Genomic DNA, 23752 nt, shown 5'->3' with positions numbered 1-23752 from the left:
ATTAACTACTAATTACCACTGAGTAATACAAAGGAACACACTAAAGATTGTTGAGTATAAAGAAATAAAAGACCGAATTAATGGAGGGAAGGTCGTGAAGATTGTTGAGTTTACATAGTTTTTCCACAGACTGATCTATTCAAATAACCATTAAGAACTAGAAAGCACTGAAAAGCTGTTTCGTCCTAATATTAGTCCCATGGGTAGCGAGTACCAACGACCCCACATGGGATTGAATCCGGAACCGTAGATCTTAATATAACGGGAGAATAAAAATATTTTCTGTTTTCCTAGTTATACTTCTGGCCTAGATCCTCGATTAATATGCGATACATAGCTCAAATCACTTTATACCAGGTACATAATTCACCACCAAAAATAGAGAACCAAATTATAAGACTAGTAATACTTTATTCAATACGGTTACAAGCAGTCTGCACTCAACGAAACCAGAATATAAACACTTGTTATTCGACAGTCACTAAGACGAAAGAAATTTTGGGACGTCATCATCAGCCCTGGATCAACAAATACGACGGAGCGCTAAAGACAGGTCCGAATTAAGTGTATAAGTACAATGAGGGCAGCTCAGCGAAAATATAGAAAACGGTTGACCCCATCTGTAATCAAGCGGCCGATAAGACTATTCTCGCACATAAATTACAGAACAAGAACGCATCATTAGATTCCCAACTTAATTGCTTAAGGGAGTGGATCTCAAATGATGGAGGAAGACAAAGCAGAGTCCATGGGCGAACTTTTTCGGGACAGTTTTCACTCAGGAGCCTCTTCTCGACGAAGGACTAGACGCAAATACAAAGTCTACATAGACCTCAGCAAAGCATTTATAATGGGCCGGAGGATATACTACTCTTGAGGCTGAAAAATCTAGGAACTACCGGACCTCACCTAAAGTGTATCAGGGATTTCTTAGTAGATTGTAGACAGAAAGTAAGAACAAATCCCAAATACTTCTATCGAAAACCAGTACTTATTGGAGCACCATAAGCCTCTGCCCTAGGTCCTTTAATTTTTATACTGTATGTAAATGAAATTCAAAGTATAGTTGCCTGATGCCTATCAACGGGGCCAAGTATGTATATATGTATTTCAGGGATACAAAGGGAAGCAGGTACAGCATGGAGGAAATGCCCGTACCCGCAGTCCGGTTTGATAAGGATCTTGGGATGACAGTAGACCATGATCTTAAGACCTCGGCCCACAGCCGCGAAGTCGCAACTAAAGGGTTTAGAACCCTATGGCCTCTAAGATGGATATTGACCAAGTAAGATAGCAATGTGCTTACTACAGTATACACAGCCTTAAATCCAAACTTGAAAATTGCGCTCGGACTGCAAGCCTTTGTTTGTACGACATTGATACCTCGGAAAACGTACAGAGGGCAGCTACCCGCGCAATCCCAGAACTCCTGGGTTTACGATACAAAGTGTGGGTTGAGAAGCTAGACCTCTTTACTCTGTCCTACCACAGATTAAGATGTGATATGGCTTTGATGTATAGAATAGTAAGAAATGATTTTGGACCAGATATAACCTCTTTTCCTTCTTACTACACCAGGAAAACTTAGGGGACATACCAAGCGAGCATACAAGCCAAGAATGAACAAGATGCCCGTGGCATACAGGTTTCCACCTCGAGTGATCAATTCTTGGAACCTGTTATCCGAAGAAGTGGCGTCCACCCCTTCAAATGACTCATTCACGAGTAGACCAGACAATCTCAAAAGGTTACTAAAATAGGACTAACACAGGCCGTAGGCCTTCTATCCTCAGTACGCAAATCTCGACTTGAATCAAATAAGAAACATCCTTAGATTTCGAGATGGTTTTCGTCATAGATTGACCCCGGTTGATGAAATCCGAACGGTGATCTCCTACAATCAAATTTGATTAATCCTCAACCTATGTGAACAAGATCTACATCTTGTGACCCTATTTCTAGTTCCGGTTTTGGATCCCTAAATGTGAATAGACAAATCTGGACCGTATGATTATTATTACTGTTACTTAACATCGCTGGTCTTTACCGTACATTTAAAAAAGCTGGACGTACCCATAAAAGAATAATTTTGTCCAGCTAATTTCCCAAAGTCAGTACCCTGTTCTTCTAATGTTCTGTTGATTTGTTACCCCTAACCGACTTATTTATTTCCAAACCATTTCTGATTACATTTGTTTAATTTCAACATTTTATCATATTGTTAGGCAACCTGTTTTTATCATTATTCTTTTTCTAATATATATAGCATTGTTGATAAATATTCAAAGCCTCAACAGCTATGTATCTAGTTTATTAATAAAAATAACATTTCTCCTTGATTTTTGTTACTAAGTAAATCAGTATTTAAAATACATACCATCGGTCTTCTCTGTAGTAAAAGAAGCATATATGTACATACTTCAGAATAAATACACTGAAAAGAGAATGACTGGCTGAACCGATCTCGTTTTTATGATGAATATTATCGACTCAAAATAACGAATACAAAGCCAATTTCCAAATTTTTTATACGTTTATTAATTAATATATTTAGAATTTTGCTTATGAGAACTAGTTTTCAAATAATGTGTAAATTATACTCTATTAGTGTTGAATATGTGAAATATTCATTCACACAATTGTCAGCTATTGGTCAGTGTGCTTCGTATAAAGATCAACTTTGAAATCTATGAATACTCAAGTCAGTTTATTAAGCGATAAAATCTGTATTGCTGAGCAGTGAGATTTCTTGTGTCGATGCCGGGAAATGAGAGTAGTCACGTTCCTGAAGTAACAAAGTTTATTTCCCAACAAGACTTTTGAGAATTACAATATAAAGTGGCGAACTGCTTAAATAACTTAAGATTATCTGACTTGTGGACTCGGTAATGGATAAATCTAAGTGAAATGACGAATCACACAGGTGGTTGGACCCCATGCCATCAGCAGATTCAAACATTGAATCTTCATTCAGAATCAGTCACAGTAGACAACTTCAATTGATATTTACCTTACACTTGAATCTTAGTATTCATTCATACATATTTTTTTTTACTAAGTCTTCCCTAATCATATTCTCGATGTTCAGACTTTTTCATTATTACTGCTATTATGATTATTTCGACTGCTTTATTACTCATCTTGATAATCTAGTCCTGCTGACGTGGTATAGTGACCTGGGTTAACATATATTTATGCTAGGCTCTATGTTGATTATGACTGATTAACTGTAGTGTAGGAGCAAATGATGAATCACGGTTTGGTTAACTCGGATCTAACCAAAGCTAAAATAACCTAGCTACTACTCGTTTACAGAGATTAGGATAATTCATATAATGATATTGAGAAATTGAAACAGGATCAACGTAAACAACATGAATACGCATACAATACTTCTTGATATCAACCTCCCAGATTTCTATGTTGACTTCGATAGTATCCGGATAACGGAAAATACTTATAAATTAAACATGGAGATCTACAACTGAATAGACAGTAATCAGTCAATCGAAAATATTTCAACTTTATAGGAAGTTCGTCACTGCTCAAATAACCCAGAAGTATAGCGTAAAGCTAAATGATCCTGGCTGAAATACATCACAAAAGTATCAGTTCTTTCACGATTACAGGTACACATCTTGTTGACAAGTCTCAATCATCACAAAAGCTAAATCACAAATCCAACCATTTTTAACGTACTGATATGCATAAAACATTTTACAATAAAATGTCAAACAACTACCAAAACCACGAAACATTTAGGAATAAAAATATGATTCCATTTTGTAAAAACTTTAAGAATTGTGTAAAAAAAAGTGGGGGGAATGATTAAACTGATTATCACAGCCAGAAAAAAAGAGAGATTAAACAAACTAATCGTAAATATGATAAGGAAAAAAAACAGACTAATATAGGCCAATTAGTTTAAAATGCAAAAATAATTAGTTACGTTTTTTTATTTTAAAAAATGCACTAAACAACTCGTCTACCACCTAGTAACTAAATAAACGAATAAAAAACAGTCAAACACACACACACACACGCGGTGAATGACTTAATTTTATATTAACTAAATTAATTGAAGAAGAGACAAGTTAACATGTCAAATATTTTGTTTGATTAAATGACGAGCTTTTTCAATTAATTGACGTCTTACACCAATTCCCGATTCATGAACACAACGTTCAATAAGTGTATATAATTCATTTGGCATTTGATAAAGAAAATTATTACAATGATTATTATCTTTACTATTAACACCATATAATAAACTAGTACATATAACCCAGATATTATGATCCGATTTTTGATATGAGCATAAATTATCAACATGATTAGTATGTAAACATGGTGGTGTATCACCATCTGTATCACCTGAAGTAGATATATTACCAAAACAATTGTGTAATTGTAAACCATTGAGTACTTTCACTAAAGCATTAGTTGGTACAGTATGTTCTTTTTCAATGATCGATTTAAAATGAAAGTTAATTAACTAAAAAATTAATTAAAATTAAAATTTATTGAATTTAAAAATGATATTAAATAAAGAATTATAATTACTGAAAATTTAAGCATAGGAATAACTATGTATGTGTAAACCATACATTGAGTTGAAGTACCTAGACGAAATTGGATATTGACTTGGTCAATAATGATCTATTTCGTCATAAAACGAATCCTGTTGAGAAGGCTTTATAAGAAGAAGAAATGGATAAGTTCTATATCCACAATATAATTTTGGTTGATGTTTTTTATCAATATCCCTTAAGTTAAGCTGCTATAAAACTTCTATGGCATAGAGTTGAACAAGTCTATTACCCTACATGAAAATAGGGCTTATGGTATATGGTACATCCGCACAAACTGCTATTCTGAGTGATGACAAAATTGAGGTTGTAAAAAACTTATTTATTTGAACACAAATATTGGTACAAGGCAACGAATATATGTACACCGCACTTCGTCATCTAATTTGTGTAAGCGCTGACATCCTGCCCTAGCGTCCAAACCGAAGCAAGTGGTTTTCTTAGGGGGTCACTCCATTAGCCTTCGGCTTAGAGACCTAATCCACAAAGCAGTGGAACACCTCTAGGAGATGCAGTCCAGTAGTAGCCGGTGACCAACAATAGGTTCATACGCCATTCGTTTCCTCAGGATCCTGGAGCCCATGTGTACCAGTGGTTTGGAATCAGGGTTTACCAACTCCTTTAGGTGGATCCTTCATACCCACAAACCCGGCCAAAGCGCCGGACATTCGCTTTTTGTTTTCACAACTTCGTTAACCGACACTCACAGCGAGAAGGCAGTGAGTAGAACTTTCTTATCAGTGGCTATATATGCATGGCCATGTGAAAGCATTTCGAGAGGGAGATCGGACTCCCCCCACCGTCGGCCGTACCAGGGCACTTGGGGGCATATATATATATAAATCTTGTGATTTGTTTTACTATCTATCCCAATTTGATTTGATGTCAATAAGATCTAAGTAATTTATACAAAACTGTGTAGATTAGTGCAACACGAACCATCAGGATTACAATTCATTACATACAAAGAGTAACTATATACAGTATTTCATAACTAATACGAAAAACTAGTGATCATGTGAATGACTAATTGGGTAAACTAAAATATTTTGATGAAATAATATCATATATGCACAGATAACAAATATCAGTCATGAGACTGCATTAACTTTATTTACTAATGCTATTCAACATTTATTTCTGAATCTTCATTCTTTCTACTCTTTAAACACAGTTGTTATTCTGAAGTCAGTATTGGTGAGCATTCGAATTATACCATTTTTGATACTTTTGACTGTGTAGATTACCGTCATATACTACTATGGGAATTGGTGAATATGGTAGTATTTTAACAGCTGAAATGAAGAGTCGATCTGAGCTAGACCACTACTGAAAAGGATGAAACAGTTGTTCACTGCTTTCTGGCTTTTAATGGTTAGTTAACTAAGGTCAGTTCGTGATTGGAACAATAAGAAGTATAAGGCTTTGAACAATGGTGAAAGGATCGTAACCAAACTCATCCTATACATTACACGGGGAAAAAAAGCTTTGAAACAATCATATAATATCTAGATTGATCAGTTTTCTTGCTCTCCTGATACTTAAAATCAAGAAATTAAATCAAACGCAGTAAAATGGTAAAGGGGAATAACTTTATAAATATTTCTATCTTATGCTGGATATGAATGGGGCAGAGTTGAAAAAAAACAAGTTAGAGGTGATTGTAACTAGGATGGATTCGTATATATATATATAAGATAATTTTAAGAAAATGATGACTAAATCAACATTTCAATTATAAATTTAATATGAATAACCATATAAAACCATTTAAAATTAATAATGTAATAACAAACTATTGGATACTTACGGTTTTTGTGTCAACAATAATTGCATGTCTTAAATTCGAAATGGTTACATCATATGTTGTAGGATCTACTAGAAATAATGAGTTTAAATCAAAATCTCCAAGGTATATTGTATAACCATCAGATGAATTATGTTTATGCATATCATGAATAAAACTACCATGATTCATTTCATCAGCAGATTGATGCTCTAATTTCTCTGGTAGACTGAGAATATTTAACAAAATCTGTAATCTTATCCATAAAGGAGCCTAAATAGAAGAAAAAGAAATTGTCAGTGAGGAGTTGTGGAGATTGTTAAGTTTTAATTGAGATCAATGTTCGACCACCATTGAAAACGTGGAAGAGTTAGACGGATAGTATGAGACTCCGCAGCAATGTTCGCGCAAGACTGAAGATCCTGAACCTGAGTATGTAGACATATATACCTTTTCATACACATATGTCAAGTTCATATATAAAAATAACAATGACTGGATAGATCAGAGTACACCTCATATGACTAAATGTTAGAAAAAATCATGTAGTAATACTAAATGCTACGTGAGTATTGCACCGAAGACACTTATAAATAGATACGTACAGCTTACTAACGTCCACTCCTTTCATAGGTCGTTTCAAAGCCATAGAATAAAACACAGTAACTATTGAGCAGTATGCTCATCCTTTGGTTGTCAGATGGGTAATTAAAAGTATAAATAAGTAAAAATCACGTCGTCATCAAGAACAGCTTTCACAAGACACACATCTACATTAATAGAAGAATAAGAATATAAGCAGGAATTTCATATTTTAAAAAACCAACTCTCACTAATCATCGCCTTTTGTAGGTATACAAAATAATGTTATCAGTATTCATTTACTCTATATATCGAAGAATTTAAATATTTTACTTCACCATCATTTACATCAAGAAATACCATCTCATCATTGTCAACATAGATAAACTATAAAGCCTGTGAAGCATAATCTAATTACTTAATTAGAATAATACTTTAAACTTTATTTCACTGCCTTTTTCGAAGATAGCATTTTCCTCTGAAGTACATATATATGGCTGAAGGATGGTATAAAAACGTGCAGATCCATCTAGAACTTGGATCTGGAATGCATGAGAAGTTCTAAATGGTAATGACAGCTGTACTGCATAAAACTTTCTTGACCAGTAATCATTGTTTCAAGGCTTCTCTGTAATTATGAAGTTTTTTCTTATACAAACTAACTATTTAGATCTATATGTATATGAATTCAGTCAGGGAAGGTTGTTGAATCGTAGTGAGAAAATCAGGTGGCAACAGTATTAACAGAAAGTCAATTGACAAGAGTACTAAAAAGATTGTTTCAATGAAGTCTGAGCAACTAGATTCACATTATTACCAATATACGATTTTAATATATCAAATGACATAGATAATTGTTTGTCGATACCAATTTATTGAAATTAGCTAGGAAACTGTGAAAGCAAGTAGGGAATTATATAGAAATGGGGAAAAAAGCAGAAACAGTACCAAACAGAAATAGCTAAGTGGTACACCATGATATTCTTCAACAGACCAGCGTCCACAAGAGCCTAAATAACTTGGAAAAGGCCAATTTTCTTTGCGTGGAAACGATTGTATGATTACACTTTGAGGATCGATTGCCAAATTAAAAAGGAACATCAATTCATCAAAACGTAACCAACGAGTTTCAGCTCCAAAGCTTGTTCGTTCTAAAAATCTAAAATATAATAGCGTAAATATGCTTATTTATTAGTTAGAAATGCATTCGCTTATTGTTGTAGCCGTTTGCTCAAACTATGTTTGCATAAAATAAGTACAATAGTGAGTTTTATAATAATTAGAATGTTAATCATTCGTTCAGTCTGTGTTCTATTGGTTAATAAGATATTGTTAAGGCCCCTCTGATAACACAAAATATCTGCCTGTCACTTGAAGGTGTTCGATAGCTATTCCTTCTGCTACCAACCAAACAAATTACATTCTGCTTGCGTGAAAGACATTAGTACAAAATCAGTAATATTAGTTTAGTACAGATATTTTCAATACCTCTTTTGAAGATGTTCAAACAAACGATCGCTAGAACACCGTGTGGCTGGAGCAAAACTTGATTTTACAACACTTTTATTTTCCACACTTTTTTGATTTACTGAAGAAATTGGAACTGCCAGAACTTCTCTGCCAAGCGGAGATTCTACTGAGTTACTAAATGGATCATGATTATCAGCATTTGTTGGGCGCCAGCGCCAAATCGAAAGATGTGGTATACAAGAAAGATTAGCTAGAAGAGACTGTGAGAACATATGAGAACCTTGTCTCAAACCTCGTCGACAAACAGCTTCATCAACGGCATATGGCGTGGCTGGACTTCCAAGACGGCGAAGAAGAACATATCTAGTATTTTCGTAAAGACCTAAAAACGTGATGAATATTAACAACAATATAAATACTTCAATTATGTAAACAATTACACAAAATGAATACAAACAGTAAATTACCTCGAAAATGAATTATATGATGAAGTTAGGAAAAGTGGAACGACAAAAGAGACAATAGAGGGAATTATCGATATGGAGTAATAACTGAAGTGGTTGAATAAATCAAAGCACTGGAATTTTTATTAACACCTTTAACAAATTACAAGAACCGATCAAAAAATTTAGATTGATCCATGTAAAACTTTAGACAGCAGATTAGATACGAATATGTACTACATACCAATTACAAAACACGCGATTATCGTAGAGAACCGATTTATCGTTGATGAGAAATCACACAGTAACTTAATAAAGTGTGAAAACCATACATTAAATACATCATTTGCACAACATCATTGAGATGTCTCTTACAAACATCATCGTTCCTTCATTCCTATTTTTATTTCGATTACTTCCAGTTTTCTTCTCTCTTCTCTTCATTTAAATCTTTTGCTCACAGTCATTACACTTCCGAACGGTGTTACATACTACTTATATCTGCCAACATAAGTAGCATACACCATACTATCATTTGTTCCGTTTGAATCACTGTCAAATACAATTTAAATAACAACCAACATACAAATATTTGTTTATTTTCAAAATTGTCAAACGTTTTCATTTAGACATATTTTCACCTACAAGAAACGCTAATATATGGATATAAATAAGTTTTTGTTAGGTATTGTCTTACTATACCATAAATTATTTGTCATCTTTACACTCGCTTTCAATATAATCATAGGCAGTAATTTAATTTAATTGTGGAAATATATGATGGGGATAATAGGTATGATACAACAACGTTTGTCAGGAAGGCACTTCCAATCTTGTATTCATATATATTATCATTCTACTGTGCAGTATAGTAAATAAACTAATCAAATTATCCTTAATAAATGTCCATTTGTCATACATCACATTAGGCGTTTGTAATGAAGAAGGAGGCAACGATTGTATCTAACAGAAAAGCTTTTCCTGATTTTGCCTGCTTTTTCTAATTACAGTAAGATGAACAGAGAGAAAGTTAATGGGAAAAAAAACATAACATTCACAACTATTACAATTTGGAGGAGACTTTCAAAAAAGTTAGCTTCTAAACTTAATGATAGGTGATGTAATCCATTTACCGAAAAAATATTCAAGTACTTGCTTTTAATACAAATACTAAGTGTGAAAGATAGTGACCAGATTGAAGTAGGTAGAGAGGGACATGTTTCTAGTTTGTTTATATTCATTTTGACATGGAAATGGATTTTACACGTTCATGTTTGTCTAGAGGTTCATACGTAAATTCCAAATAAAAATGTATCGAAAAAATAGGATGCGGTGTATTTATTTCTGATTCCAAGTGAATCCTACAAAAACCGAGACCAAAAGATCCACACTGTTTCTGTAGTATAATGCTTACATCGATTGTTTGATGCTGAGGGTTATTTCAGCAGCTTGAAACTACAGAAATTAGATAGGATACTAATCAATATGCACTAAATTTAAAATTCACTGATATTGATAAAAGGTGGCGTAGTGCAACAGTTGGCATCTTATATCATGAATATCGAATATGGAGGGTTCGATCGTGGAGCTTTAAGGACCTGAGCTAACAATCCAAGTCTTTGAATTCATAAGAAATTTGAAACACTCGTCATTTTGCATCGGCCAAATTAAGTTTGACAAACAATTTTACTTATAATTATTATTTTCGATAACCTTCGCTTGTTTATTTTTCGTTACCTCTTTCTACAAATACACGCTTCATTGTCTAATTATTCTGAATGTGTTATTTCATTGTTTATTTTTCTAAGTTGTTGACCTCTATTACGAAACATTGATCCAAGCCTTTATTATTCTTATTACAACTAGTACACCCGTCGTCAGACTACTAATTTGTACATTTTACGTATTAAGTTTTTTTATAACCTATCCTATTGTTATCACTGGCTCATAAACTGCCTTGATTGGTATAATATTTTTATATCTGCATATAAATATTATTAGCGTATATTAGAACAAAGCCTGATGGGGATCTGATTGAAAACGATAATATTCTCATACATAATATTGGAATTCTTGAGGTAAGTTTCAAAGAACTGTTTCTGTAATTTGAAAGTTTAATTTATTCAGAAACATCCAGCTGATGAATCATAAATAGAACAAAACGAGCAACCTAGATTCCATAGTTAGGCACAATCCATCTCTTCTATATCAAAGCAATCCGTACCAGATGCCCATATATGCGAACTAATTCAGCCAAGGAGATCAATGATGAGATAATTCAAACTCAAAACAAACTTACCCATAGTAGCTTTGTATCCAACAACAGGAAAGGATAACCTATCTTTGGTAGATTGAAAAATATTAGTTTGACTACTAGTGAATCGAATTTCTCCACGATAAAAATGTGGACAAATAGATTGTCCAGCACATCCAGGACATTTTTTCACCTCCAACATATCAATGTCCAAACTCATGTTCCCAAAAGAAAATGAACGGAAAAAGAAATAATACACACTAATTAGTAGTAATGTTGAGAAAGCAACTACAATAATGGATAGTAAAATCCATTGAAGTTTTGACTGCCCATTTACAATATTGCGTTTCAAGAATGACTTATCACCATTTGTATTTCGACTATAAACTTCAGAAACCTAAAATTTCGTACAAAAAAAACCAAATAAACATGCAAATATTGTTACTAATTTTAGGAAGAAATTGGAGGTGACTATGTAGAATAGAGTGAAATATAAACTTTACTTATATACATAGATTTAAGCGTATAAAATATTAAATAACTGACCTTGGATAAAAACGGGACACGATGGCTTAATTCCATATTGTGAAACTCTAAAATAAAACAAAGACTATTAGGTGTGGACAACATTGTATACCAGGCAAAGAGTAAAAATGATCATTAAAAGGTCATTGTATAATATAGTTACAATATTTCTAAAAGAAAGAATACAATTCCTGTATTAACCAATTTTAAGGAGTAATATAGTACTGGACCAAAAGATTACTAGATTATATTGCCAATAACCTAAAAGTCGATTGTCTTAATAACAAATGAATAAACGCTCAGATGTCATCTTCATGCTAATACTGAGTAGTTCTCTACTGAAGATAAAAAATTATGTCTAACAGTAACCAAATAAGATAGCATGGAAGGCTGTATTCATATCCATAGCAGGTCATCTAGGAAAATAACCTTTGGTAATTAAACAATACAGATGAGAAAAGTCGGCGAACGGAATCTGAAACTTCAGGAGAAGGGTTGACTGTGAGAATTGTATCAAACAGGATGAGATTAGATGTGTTGGTCCAGTCGCAAGGTTGGTTTGTCTGTTGCATTGTGATGTTGTTGGACTCTGAAGTTTCAGCTGAGTGATGCGCGAAGACTTCTGCTACGTTGTTTCAGGCGGTTGTATTCCCATGGTCTAGCGCGGACAGCTAACTTGAAACCGGCGGGGATTACAGGAATCAAACTATCCAATCAAAACACGGGATTGTAGTTTCCACTAATCTGTTTTGACGAAATGTGATCTCGACCCAGAGCTCTGTACAGATTTGATTAGATGAGGGTAAACGACGGGAATAACTAGAACCACAAATAGTTTATACACCGCAAGGACGAGATTTACTATAATGATTTTCAATACAATTAAATGATTATCACATTTCAAAAAGGAGAAATAGTATCCGATTACTCATTGTCACTTCAAGTTGTGTGAAATCCAACCCTCTCAGCGAAATTTGTATTAAACTACATAGCGATGCTTCAATACAATATACCTAACAATAACTACACATGTCTTTTCTTACGCTATAGAAAAAGATATACTTATGGTCCAACTAAGATGTCGGAAGTATTTTAAGGTTGATGAGCAGCATAGCTTGCAATACAATATCCAAATTTCTCTTTTAGGTTGCATTTATCAGATGGGGTACCAATAAAAACCAAGGAAAACTGGACAGTTATTCCGTCCTAATAAGCAACTCTTCAGCAGTGTGCACGTACAGCCACATCACGGATAAGACTCAAAGCTATCAGGTTCTCAAGCGTATGTGATACTTTTGGATCATTGACTAAGAAATTAATGATATACATTTCCTATCTCAATCAATTCATGACGAACGCTTAACTACTAGGACAACAATTCCAACTTCGATTAATATGCGTCATAGATCGACGATCATACGACGTCACTGATAATAGCTGTTTCACTCTCGATTTAATTGAACTTCATCCACTTATCACAAGGACTTCTGGAATATGTTGAAGGGGTTTTGTAAAGACCGACTTACTTAGTAGGTGGTATTCGTCAGGGATTGGTCTAAGTACTTCCTAGTTCTCGACAGTACTTCAAATTAGATCAATCTGCGATAAACATAACCTATGAATTAGACCAAACTCCACAAAACCTCTTCAACTTAAACATTTTTCTATTTTCAAGGTGATAAGGTAAGAGTATCCGCTAGCGACTAACATTGACATAAGAATAGGGTCATTTAGGAAATTGGTAAGAGAAGTAAAAATACGGACAGATCTGTGTATATTATAAAAGTTTTGATTGATAACAATTTGTGTAGAAAGCTCCAGATCAACTTGAAACTTTAGGTCACAAACATATCACGAATTGGAACTAAATAAGATATATGCGGACAATTTTATTTTTGACTAGATTCTGAATACTCTTGAAGCCTCATGACATAAACAAATGTCAACATTATCCCATAAATTTAGTCGCCCTCATTTATTGAGAAATACGTAACAAATTAAATGTACACAATAATGTTTAATATACAGAACAACTTTTTATTTGACGTCATTACAATTTGGTCAAATACCAAAATGTAATAAAAGTTGGTTTGAATAGAAAACAAATATCTAAAATCGTTAACTCGATAGTTGTGAACTCTATATCTGAAATATTGAATTACATATTCCATAGAATAGATAGATTTTAACTAGTAGCGGGATTCAACACATGCATCTTTTTTGTCATGCTTAAGTACTTGTGAGCTAGATGTACCTGTATGTGTTGATATTCACACTGGAATTCGAACCGAGTATCTTTCGCTTCAAATACCCAATGCATTATCCACTATGCTAATGAGTAGTTCATGAAATCAACAATTTATTTTGCAGGTATGTTGTTTATGTCAATATTAGTAAGGATTTGAATTAGGCCGTTGTTAATATTTAATAACCAAATTATGACCAACCTTTGTTATAGTACAGGTAAATTCTGTACAGATTGTTCTAAACCACGCTATCATAAAGACATTAATATTTGTTATCGATTAATTTTGATGCTATATCTAGTGAATTCAATACAACACTAATGTGAATATCACTGGTTGAAATCATGAGTCAATTGAAGCTAGACTACCATGGAAAACCTGGAAGCAGAAGACGGCCGTTTCGTCCTAGTATGGGACTCCTCAGCAGTGCGCATCCACTAACTAATGTGAATACTAAGAAAAATGATGTCAATATGATACTAAACATATAAAATTGCGTTTTAATACAGTCAATACCATTCGATAAGATGCAAAAAAAACCAACAACAACACTTCATTCTATCGAAACAAAACAATCATATTGGGAAAAAAATCTGTACATATATAATATCAGTTTATTAAAAACAATAATATCATAATTAGTAGTAGTAATAATAATGGTAGTGAGTTCTTATTTTAAAGTAAAGTACGACATTGTAGTAGAATTGTTGTTGTTTATTTTTTCTTGATTAATGAATTGAGAAAATCTTCACATTATAGGCTGGTACACTCATACATAAACATATACACATACACTTACAATAATATAAAAAAGATGATAATGATGATGATAATAATAATAATAATATGAAGAATAACGATAACAATAGTAATGGTAATGATTTTCCGAAAATAAAGAAGAATGGATAGTGCGACAACGAGTGGTGTTACTTATATGAGAATGAATAAAACATACAAATAAAAAAGCGTAGAGAAATGCATTGTTTGTCTATTTTATTTTAATGTGAAAGGAAAAACAAAATTTACAAGTTAGCAGATATATATATATATATATATATATATATATCCAAATGGGTACGGAAGAATGATGTTAACACCAGTACGGTATCTTATGGGAGGCTATAAAATTTAGGAACAAAAGGGTAAAACAAAATGTGTGTGTGTGTGTAGATCAACGGTTAGAAAATACAGCTGCCGGTATTAATATTAGAGAATAAATGATGTGTGTGAATGAACACCATGATCGTCGTTATGTATATATGTAATCCAATACTATTTAACAAAAAATTGGCGTACATTCACAATTCACATCTTCTACGACGAATAATAAATCAAATCAAGAATGAGCCAAGAACTAGGAAGAAAAAATAGATAAAAATTTGTAGATAATATACTGTAGAATAATAGAAACTTTACAGTTTTATCAATTCATTTCTTTAAAATAATATCGTCCGATCCCTAAATGTGAATTATTTATATTAAATTACTCTAATGTAACCTATGAGTCCTAACAGAATATTCATGTTAGACTATAATTTTATTATGATTATTATAAAGTGTTTGAACTATACAGTTATTGATGCTAGAGATTGAACTTTGATCAATCTTAGTTGTTTGATATGTGTGTATCCTGAGCGGGATATAGATATATGTGCATTTTATCATGTTTTTAGAAAAGGTGATTCACGGTTTACACTGGGAAACGAGATACGTGCTTCGTTCTATTTGGGACTCGTCAAATGGACACAATTACATTCTACTGCTGATATTAAACACTCAGTTCGAGTCAATACTGGGATTTAATACTACGAAGATGACCAGATCAAAATAACAAGAAATGTATGTTTGTATTTCATTCCTATAAACAAAGCATTTATTCTGTAGGCTTGCTACGTTTGAAGAGATTACGAGTTCACCTAATCTGTGAACGGAACGAAGACCAATAAGCTATTCCGATGCTAACTAAAGGGAGAAGTCCAGGTTCAGAAGCACAAACAACAACAATAAGCACAACTCAAGCGCATATATACAACATAAAAATGTCCTTGAGAAACTTTACAAAATAGCATATTAAAAGAGACAACGAACCAATAACATTTAGGGTCCTCCCAGGTGGGAAATACGACATGAAAGTGAAAATGGGCGCCCTTGGTGCGAAAACAAGAAATCCAACATTTTAAAATAGAATTGGAAAATTAGACATTTTCCAAGTGAGTTCTGGCGATCTAACATCCCCAACAAGATTACAATATTATTTACACCTAGCCTTTCTTGAAAACGAAAAGGTAGTGTGGCATAGATTTAGTTAGGAGTGTAACGCAAAAAAGAAAATTAAAGTAAACTGGCAAATTATTCGATAAACCCTCTTGACCTCTTTAATCCAAGGGTTCAATATATGAGGCAATGAAGAGAGTCAGGAGATTCAATTATATGGAACTTTGTTGTAACAAGCTCTTTTGTGGTACCGGAGACCATATGATCCTATCGTTCACATTGTAGTATCTTAAGTATCAGATATCTATACTCTTCCTCATTCTTTATAAGAACGTCTAAAAATGCAAAAGTACTAAGCGAATAACTTTGCTAGCAGTAGGTAAATAAGCACAACCCTGTAAGAGCATTCTGAGGTTAGTCGATTCTTTAAACATGAGAATTTCCCATAGCACTCATTCCACGGTCTGAAAACTCAACTATCAATTAATAGGTAGCGAGTGTAAATCTAACTTTACTTATTTAAGTTTAGTTAACCATTTTACAATAAATATCAAATGACAGTGGTCAATATACCTTATACGTTTTCTTTACGGTTATATACTTATCTGGTATGAGAATTTTTATTTCATACATTGAGCTCAGAAATTTTTGTTAATCCTTTGGTGACAGGACCCACTCTGCTTAGTCATACGATTACTATTTCTGACGGTTATAACATGGGAAATTTAGCGTAGAAACTATACTGAACTCTGTGGAAGCACTAAAGATGAAACTAAACAGAATATTGAATCCGGCAAAATCTTTAGTACGCTATGGTGATAACGTATCAATACCATAAGATATTACAGATGAATCATTAATGTTAATGACTAAAATGTAGTAGTGTTAAAGATGACCTAAATAAAAGAGAAAAAAGTTTGAATAATTGTAGTAACCTCCGTAGCTTTAAGGTAGGTTAGAATGTACAAAGAATATCGGCTTTCTCAATGTAGTTTGGTGAGCAAGTTTTTTGGCATATCCCATGAAATATAAAATGTAGGTCCAGGGTCTTAAACCAGATAGTCCCGGTCATTAAAAACTACTACGTAATCTGACGTACCAAATACTTCAGATGATACGCTTTATAGAGTTATTTACAAGATGAAAGTTGGCATGATAGTACCAAGTGAACTGATAAATATCATCGACATTATTGTCCTAAATAACCTAATGTAAATTATATTCGTGTGTGCAGCTATCACCCATAACGATCTATTGTGTCATTTTTATGTTATCTATAGAAAAAAATTGATCCTATGAACACACACTTTACAACAGAATGTATCCATATACAGAAATGAGATAGAATGGACAGATGAACAATTGCTACAGGTGACGTTTTGAATATGTTATGTCGTTATTTTAAAAAAATAATAGAATGATAATAACTTAATGTGAAACCCATCAAGATGTTATTTGTATTAACTTACCTCTTTAACAGTGGAATTAATGAAATCCTTGCGATCAGATAAGTCAATATTAGGATAATTAGCAAAAATCTAAAATGTATGAAATAATAAACAAGTATATGATTGATTTGATGAGATAGATTCAGGAAGAAACAAAAATTAAGACTCAAAATATCAATTACATTACTAAATTCATATAACAAAACTGAAATAATCATGACATGGAGCATGCATAAACTTATGTACAATAAAACACAATAGCATAGAACATTGCACAGAATGCGTTGGTTCGAGCTTTTAAACTTTGTGATAGCACTGGAAACGAAATTCAAAAAAGAGAAGTGTTAATAGGATACAGTTCAGACAATCTGACGCCCGGATCAGGTTTAAGAGTACAGTGATTGACTTATTTTCAACCAGTCGGTGATGGTTAATGGATTGAGAACGTGTTAGAAGTATTTTCAATGAATGTTATGCACCCTCATATGTTTTCATGACTGTATCTTCCGTTATTTATTGAAATGTATATGCAATAACTATTTACACTAGTATAATACATTAACACATATATACAAATAACATTCTATTAAAAATTCATTTCAATAAACGTTTACCGGTGTGTTATAGATCCCGGGACACGAACACAATAATCAACGCTCTATACTAACATTTATAATAACCATTAGTAAAATTTCATTATCAAGAGGATCGACAATAAACCATAACTCCTTTGTTACAAAAAAGGCCGTTTTATTTTATGATGAATGAGGTTATTCGAATCAAGTTCGCTAAACACTTGATCTAAGCATTAAAAAACAATCATACTTAAAGACGAAAAACATCCGAGAAATGCAAACAACCACCTTGTACAGTTGATATCATTTCTAAGTCAAATTGTACTACACAAACTAGTTTCATACACCAACCATTTTTCGTATAATTGAATCTTGATACTGAAAGTGTTATGTTGACCGTCGAATTTTTTTACAACTGTTATTAAGTCAAAAATATTGTTTTAAATTTATCCAGTTTGAATTCTTACTACTTTATTCCAAAATCACCCTATAGGCTTAGAATAAGTACTTACAATAGTGACCTTTAATCCACTCCCTTTGTTTACATTGTCTTTTACTGTTTTTCTGCAATTAACGCCATATTCAAAACGTCAAAAAACATATTGTAAAATATCATTGTTTTTTGTGGAAGCAGAAAAAAACTACTATTTCTACATAAGTAATAGCTACTTGAATAGTTCTCCGGAGAAGGAAAACGAATGTTGACAGACTAGTGGATATTGGCCATAAAATAGTTGAGATCTATCAGTCTGTTTTTAAGTTTACATTGTTTTACAACATATTCATTTTGATGACCTCGTTAACGCTCAGGATCTTGATGACATAAAATGGTATATTGTATATTTGATCCAGTTATTCGTGGGAGACCTTGATAAAACAGTCAGAAAGTTAGGGATAAGATGCCCAAAACTAAACAAATTAGTATTTAGTAACTTAAACCATGGATTTGTGAAAAATAAAGTATGAGAACGACCAAACCAAGATGTGGTAATAGTCTACAGAATTACTGATGATTGGTTTCCTCGTGAACATTGTGATCAATTGCTGGAGTCTTTGGATGGTATGGTTTAGAATTGATAGCAACTATGCAAATGCATTCACCTTTGATTTTCTTTTAGATTTTGAATTCGAGAGTTATTTCAAACTTATAACTCCCCAAATTCATCCATTCAACCTGAATCATATTGCTTATATCTCCGTTTTCCTACCACCACTGGTTCCACTGTTACTTCTACTACTCTGAAATGTGTCCCAGTAATTTTATCTCATGGTCCAGATGTAGCGTGGCAACTTGAACCGATACGTACACGTATATCCTATGTTCTACATTGCTTATGACCGATTTACCAAAAATAAAGTTTGAAACAGTAAGCTACGAGCTAACAAAAAAAGTAAGCGTCCAATGCGAAAGCATATCGTGATACAACAAAATATCAATAGATTATGTTATATAAGGAGAAAAGATCCGTTTTAATAACGCATTATACTTTGATTACCTTTTCTCGAACAACTTTAAGAGATGTCTCTTCTAAATTAACTGTTTTAAGTAGATCAATTATATTTTTCTTTAATTCAGAATCAGTTGGAGTAGTTACTTTTGTGGATGTTAAATTAGACAGAGGAACATTTTCTTCATCAGAATCAAGTTCTTTTTTCATTTTAGTCGGAATATGTTTATGATCATTTTCATCTTCTGTATCACTAAGTTCATGTTTTTTAGCTCGTTTAATACTAGGTTTAACAGGTTTTTGTTTTTGTCGTTGACTTAAAGCACGTTTCTTTGGTGGCTGCTTTTTTTCGATTGATTCAGCTGCATCTGATATATCACTTTCTGAGTTCTCAGATTCAGACGACATATCATCAGGTTCATCAATATCCTGCTGACTTGAATTATCTATGCTAGGTTCATTTGAGATAGTGTTCTTTTTCGATGGTTTTGATCTCGATTTTTTAGAGGTAATATCTTTAGATTTATTTTTTTGTTTATATTTTTTAACGATCTTTCCTTTACATTTCACAGAATTAGCGGTTGGTTTGAGTAGGAATTCCAGTAAGCGAGAGGCCAACTGTTCTCGAGTACCTGTAACTTCTAGGTTTAAGATGCGGAGAACTTCGCGTAGATCACAAGCAGGACGTCTGTCAAAAAGAACCCACAGTAAAATGATAAAACAAGTTTTTCCTCTCCAAAAGATAAATCAATACAAACATATTTACAATCACTAAACTTCTCATATATATATAGGGATGTTTAGAGACCTAACCAGAACTTCAACGAAAATGAATGTACTGAAAGTTACAAGACCTACATCGCTTTACCAGATAAGTTAATATTACTATGTGGGTGGGAAGTGGTGCCATGTTATTTAGCTTTCGATGATGATCCCGACATATCAGTCAAGCTCATAATGTATCAGTGAATCTAAATGATTTGTTTTCGCAATGAATATTGTTTGATATCTTACAGAAAATCAGTCACTTCTGGGATAGCCTGATAGCAACATTTCTAATTGAGATAACCAGCGATAAGAATTTAAGCTCTTGTAGTGTAAACGGATGTCCAAAAGTCTTGACGACCCTTGTTTATGAGTGTAAATAAATTCACTGAGCTGTAGGTAGGTTACTAAGGAATGAAGTTTTTGAACTCAACAAATGTTTTTAGGATACTTAGAATACGGCTTAAGAAAATGAAATGGGAATGCATCTCATGATTGTTTGATTCCAAATGTAGACTTTTTAATGATATATTACGAAAAATTACATCGTCATGCAACAAATTTCTTTCGGGTAAATATTTGAATTACTATTAGTCTATTTAATAAGTGATTTTCGATATCGAAAGCCAATTGGCAGAAAGGATAATAAAATAAGATCCATAGCAAAGATATATTGATAAAACTATTACGTTACAATTGATTCTGACCGACAGGAGCTTATTTCCAGTTACCAATGTCAACGGCTGCTGAGATATCAACAATGCAGTCCTGGTACGGTCGAGAGTGGGGAGAGTCAACTCTCCCTCTCGAAATGTTCTCAAGTGGTCACGTGAATACAACCACTGCTGGAGAAGTCTTACTCACTGCCTTCTCGTAGCGGAGGTGTTGTTTACGAAATTGAGAAAACGAAAAGCAAATGTCCGGTGCTTTAATCGGGTTGATAGATACGGAGGATCTACCTAGGGGAGTTGGAAAACCCTGGTTCCAAACCACTGGTGCACATGGGCTCCAGGATCCTGAGGAAACAAACGGCGTATGAACCTAGTGTTGGTTACCGGCTACCATGGGACTGCATCTCCTGACGTTGCTCCCCTGCTTTGTGGATTGGACCTTTGTGTCAAAGGCTCGGGGTTTGGCCTCCTAAGAAAACACCTGCTTCCGTAGGGGCACGCAGGCAGTATCCCAGCCCTCACACCAATCGAATGATTTATGTGGCGCATATCAGTTTGGTGCCTTCTTGTACCGGTTTTTGTGTGTTTAAAATAAATAAATAAATTTCGTACGGTTGGTTAAGCAAATCGAAAATTTAAAAAAAAAGTGCAATATTTTTTCCTATTTACCTAGATGAATTACCCACTACTTCTAGCGCTAATAATACCTTAACTATGAGACGACAGACACAACTAACATAGGGCTGAAATAAGCAAATAGCTAGCTTACTGTTGAATATATGTTGATTTTTTTTCGTACGGTTCAGAACCCATTTCGAAACCGAAACCTCGAAATTTGCGTAGATTGCTACGTATTTTGCTTGCAGAGCCAGGTCTACCATATATTATTAAATGCAGTGATTTGAGGCTAGCAGGTTTTGCTTTTCGTATGGAAGCTTCAATGAGTGGGATCTCACCGAGTGCCGTCCCTGTAGCCCCCTCAAATGCTGCTGAGACTGCTTGGACTGCTTTGATCCGTTCCTCTTCCTTGGCCTCATGGGCTCGATTCCATGTTTCAGATAATCTCTGAACCTTCTTACGTTGTCTTTTCTCACCAGTATCAACTTCATGTCCATTTATGGGTTCGAGCTGTTTAACCTCTTCTTCAGAGACTGAGATACCTTCTTCAGATAATATAAATCAAATTGTGAACAAGAGAAGAATAAGACGCATCATATGGCAGGAAATATGTGAAATCAGAAGTAAACGTGATGAAGTATCTTAAAATAAAATGAGAAGAGCCTGTCTTGAATAGTCGGTTACAATATGGATAAAATAATGCTTATACTAATTTGAACTTACGATTTCCCACTTCTGGAAAGTTTTTTTACCGCAAGACTATTTGAAAATGAGGTTAACTTACTAACAGGTAAATAGACGAGGAGTCTTTGAAAAAAGTGTGCCATTTCGACCCATCATGTTCCGAAACAAATTAAAAAATAAAAGACTAGATAAAATGTTACGAGTAGAGTTTACTGAACTAGGTGCTTTAATCGTAAGGCTTTCATTATTCTTCCATACGATATCACCGGTTCAAACTTCAAACAGAAAACACCAATTAGGATATCCAAATATATAACTAACATATTTTGTTAACATTAAACTTAGTTGGTTGCTTTCATCTGTCTTATCATCGGATGCACATTTATTATGATTGCTTTCCTCACGAACCTAATTCTTGAGATTATAGTTGCTCATCATTTATCTAAGTGACCGATAAACTGGATTAATTTATATATCTATTGATTGTTGATTGACATAAGTACTACACTTCTAAAAAAATTTGGTTTTCGTTGTATTCTTTATGTCGTCGTATTTGATAGATAATTGATGTTTATCCGAACAGACAGTTTGTTTGATGTAATGCGACAAAACGAATTTTTTGGTTATGAAGATTCTAAAAGACTTTTCCTATTTAAGGTTTTTACTTGTGATATTGTCTAAAAAGACAACGAAGGCTTCACAATCAAACCACAAGGCTTGGAAATGAACGAAATAGAAAAATAGACAGTCAATGACTTATGGTGATATGTAGGGATATGAAAATCTATTGGATTGGAAACACCAGTGGTAGTGACCAAGGGGTACACTCTCAAAAGAGTTCTATGAATCGACAAAGTATGTCCACACGAACGGATGTCAATAGGTAATCCATTGATCGGCTAATTAAAATAGTTCATAAGGGTCAGTTCATATATACCAAGTGAAGCGCTACAACATTTCGACATTACAGAAGGGAAGACTGAATAAGGCAAATATAGTTTCGAAAGAGTGAAATGGGGAGGAGATAAATAAAGTGAGATTATATCTACACTTAGGATTTAAAAAACGAAAGATCATAGTATTTGTGTTACTGGGACCTAATTTGAGCTATTTTACTCAACGTTTTTAACCAGGGATGAGTACCCAACGTTCTTGAGGGTGGTGTTAGCCAACAGGGATGTAGATAGAGACTACGAACACGTAACAGCGTGTATTCCTATTTCTCCAAGTTTTCACTGTACCACTGGATTATATTCCTTAAATAACATCGTCAAATCTTAATCTTTCCGATTACTACTTATACTTTGACTACCCCTACCACTATGGGATTTGAATCGACAATTGTATCTCTGTGATAATGTGGTATGGCAACTTGAACTTATGTTCGTACGTACGAAGTTCTATGTTGTTGCTGACTGACATCACTGTACCACA

At 33.6% G+C, this 23752-nt stretch overlaps 1 protein-coding gene across 2 annotated transcripts in view; it reads right to left on the bottom strand.

Annotated features, from left to right (window-relative positions):
• The window catches only part of MS3_00011045 (uncharacterized protein), a gene marked incomplete at its 5' end in the record, with an annotated part of 37064 nt that overhangs the window by 11588 nt on the left and 1724 nt on the right, over nucleotides 1-23752 (bottom strand). The window contains 9 exons of one of the 2 annotated variants that reach the window (XM_051219453.1): nucleotides 3674-4495; nucleotides 6400-6648; nucleotides 7906-8116; nucleotides 8446-8809; nucleotides 11170-11521; nucleotides 11671-11715; nucleotides 17579-17647; nucleotides 19629-20268; nucleotides 21786-22179. In XM_051219453.1, coding sequence (XP_051065471.1) covers nucleotides 4103-4495; nucleotides 6400-6648; nucleotides 7906-8116; nucleotides 8446-8809; nucleotides 11170-11521; nucleotides 11671-11715; nucleotides 17579-17647; nucleotides 19629-20268; nucleotides 21786-22179 — 2717 coding nt within the window. In that variant the 3' untranslated portion in view covers nucleotides 3674-4102. Of the gene's footprint in view, nucleotides 1-3673; nucleotides 4496-6399; nucleotides 6649-7905; nucleotides 8117-8445; nucleotides 8810-11169; nucleotides 11522-11670; nucleotides 11716-17578; nucleotides 17648-19628; nucleotides 20269-21785; nucleotides 22180-23752 lie in introns of those variants that run through there. The other variant, XM_051219452.1, reaches the window with a different exon arrangement.

The sequence above is a fragment of the Schistosoma haematobium genome, chromosome 6, assembly GCF_000699445.3.
Source record: "Schistosoma haematobium chromosome 6, whole genome shotgun sequence".
Lineage (NCBI taxonomy): Eukaryota > Metazoa > Platyhelminthes > Trematoda > Strigeidida > Schistosomatidae > Schistosoma > Schistosoma haematobium.
This window is presented reverse-complemented; position numbering and strand designations above follow the sequence as displayed.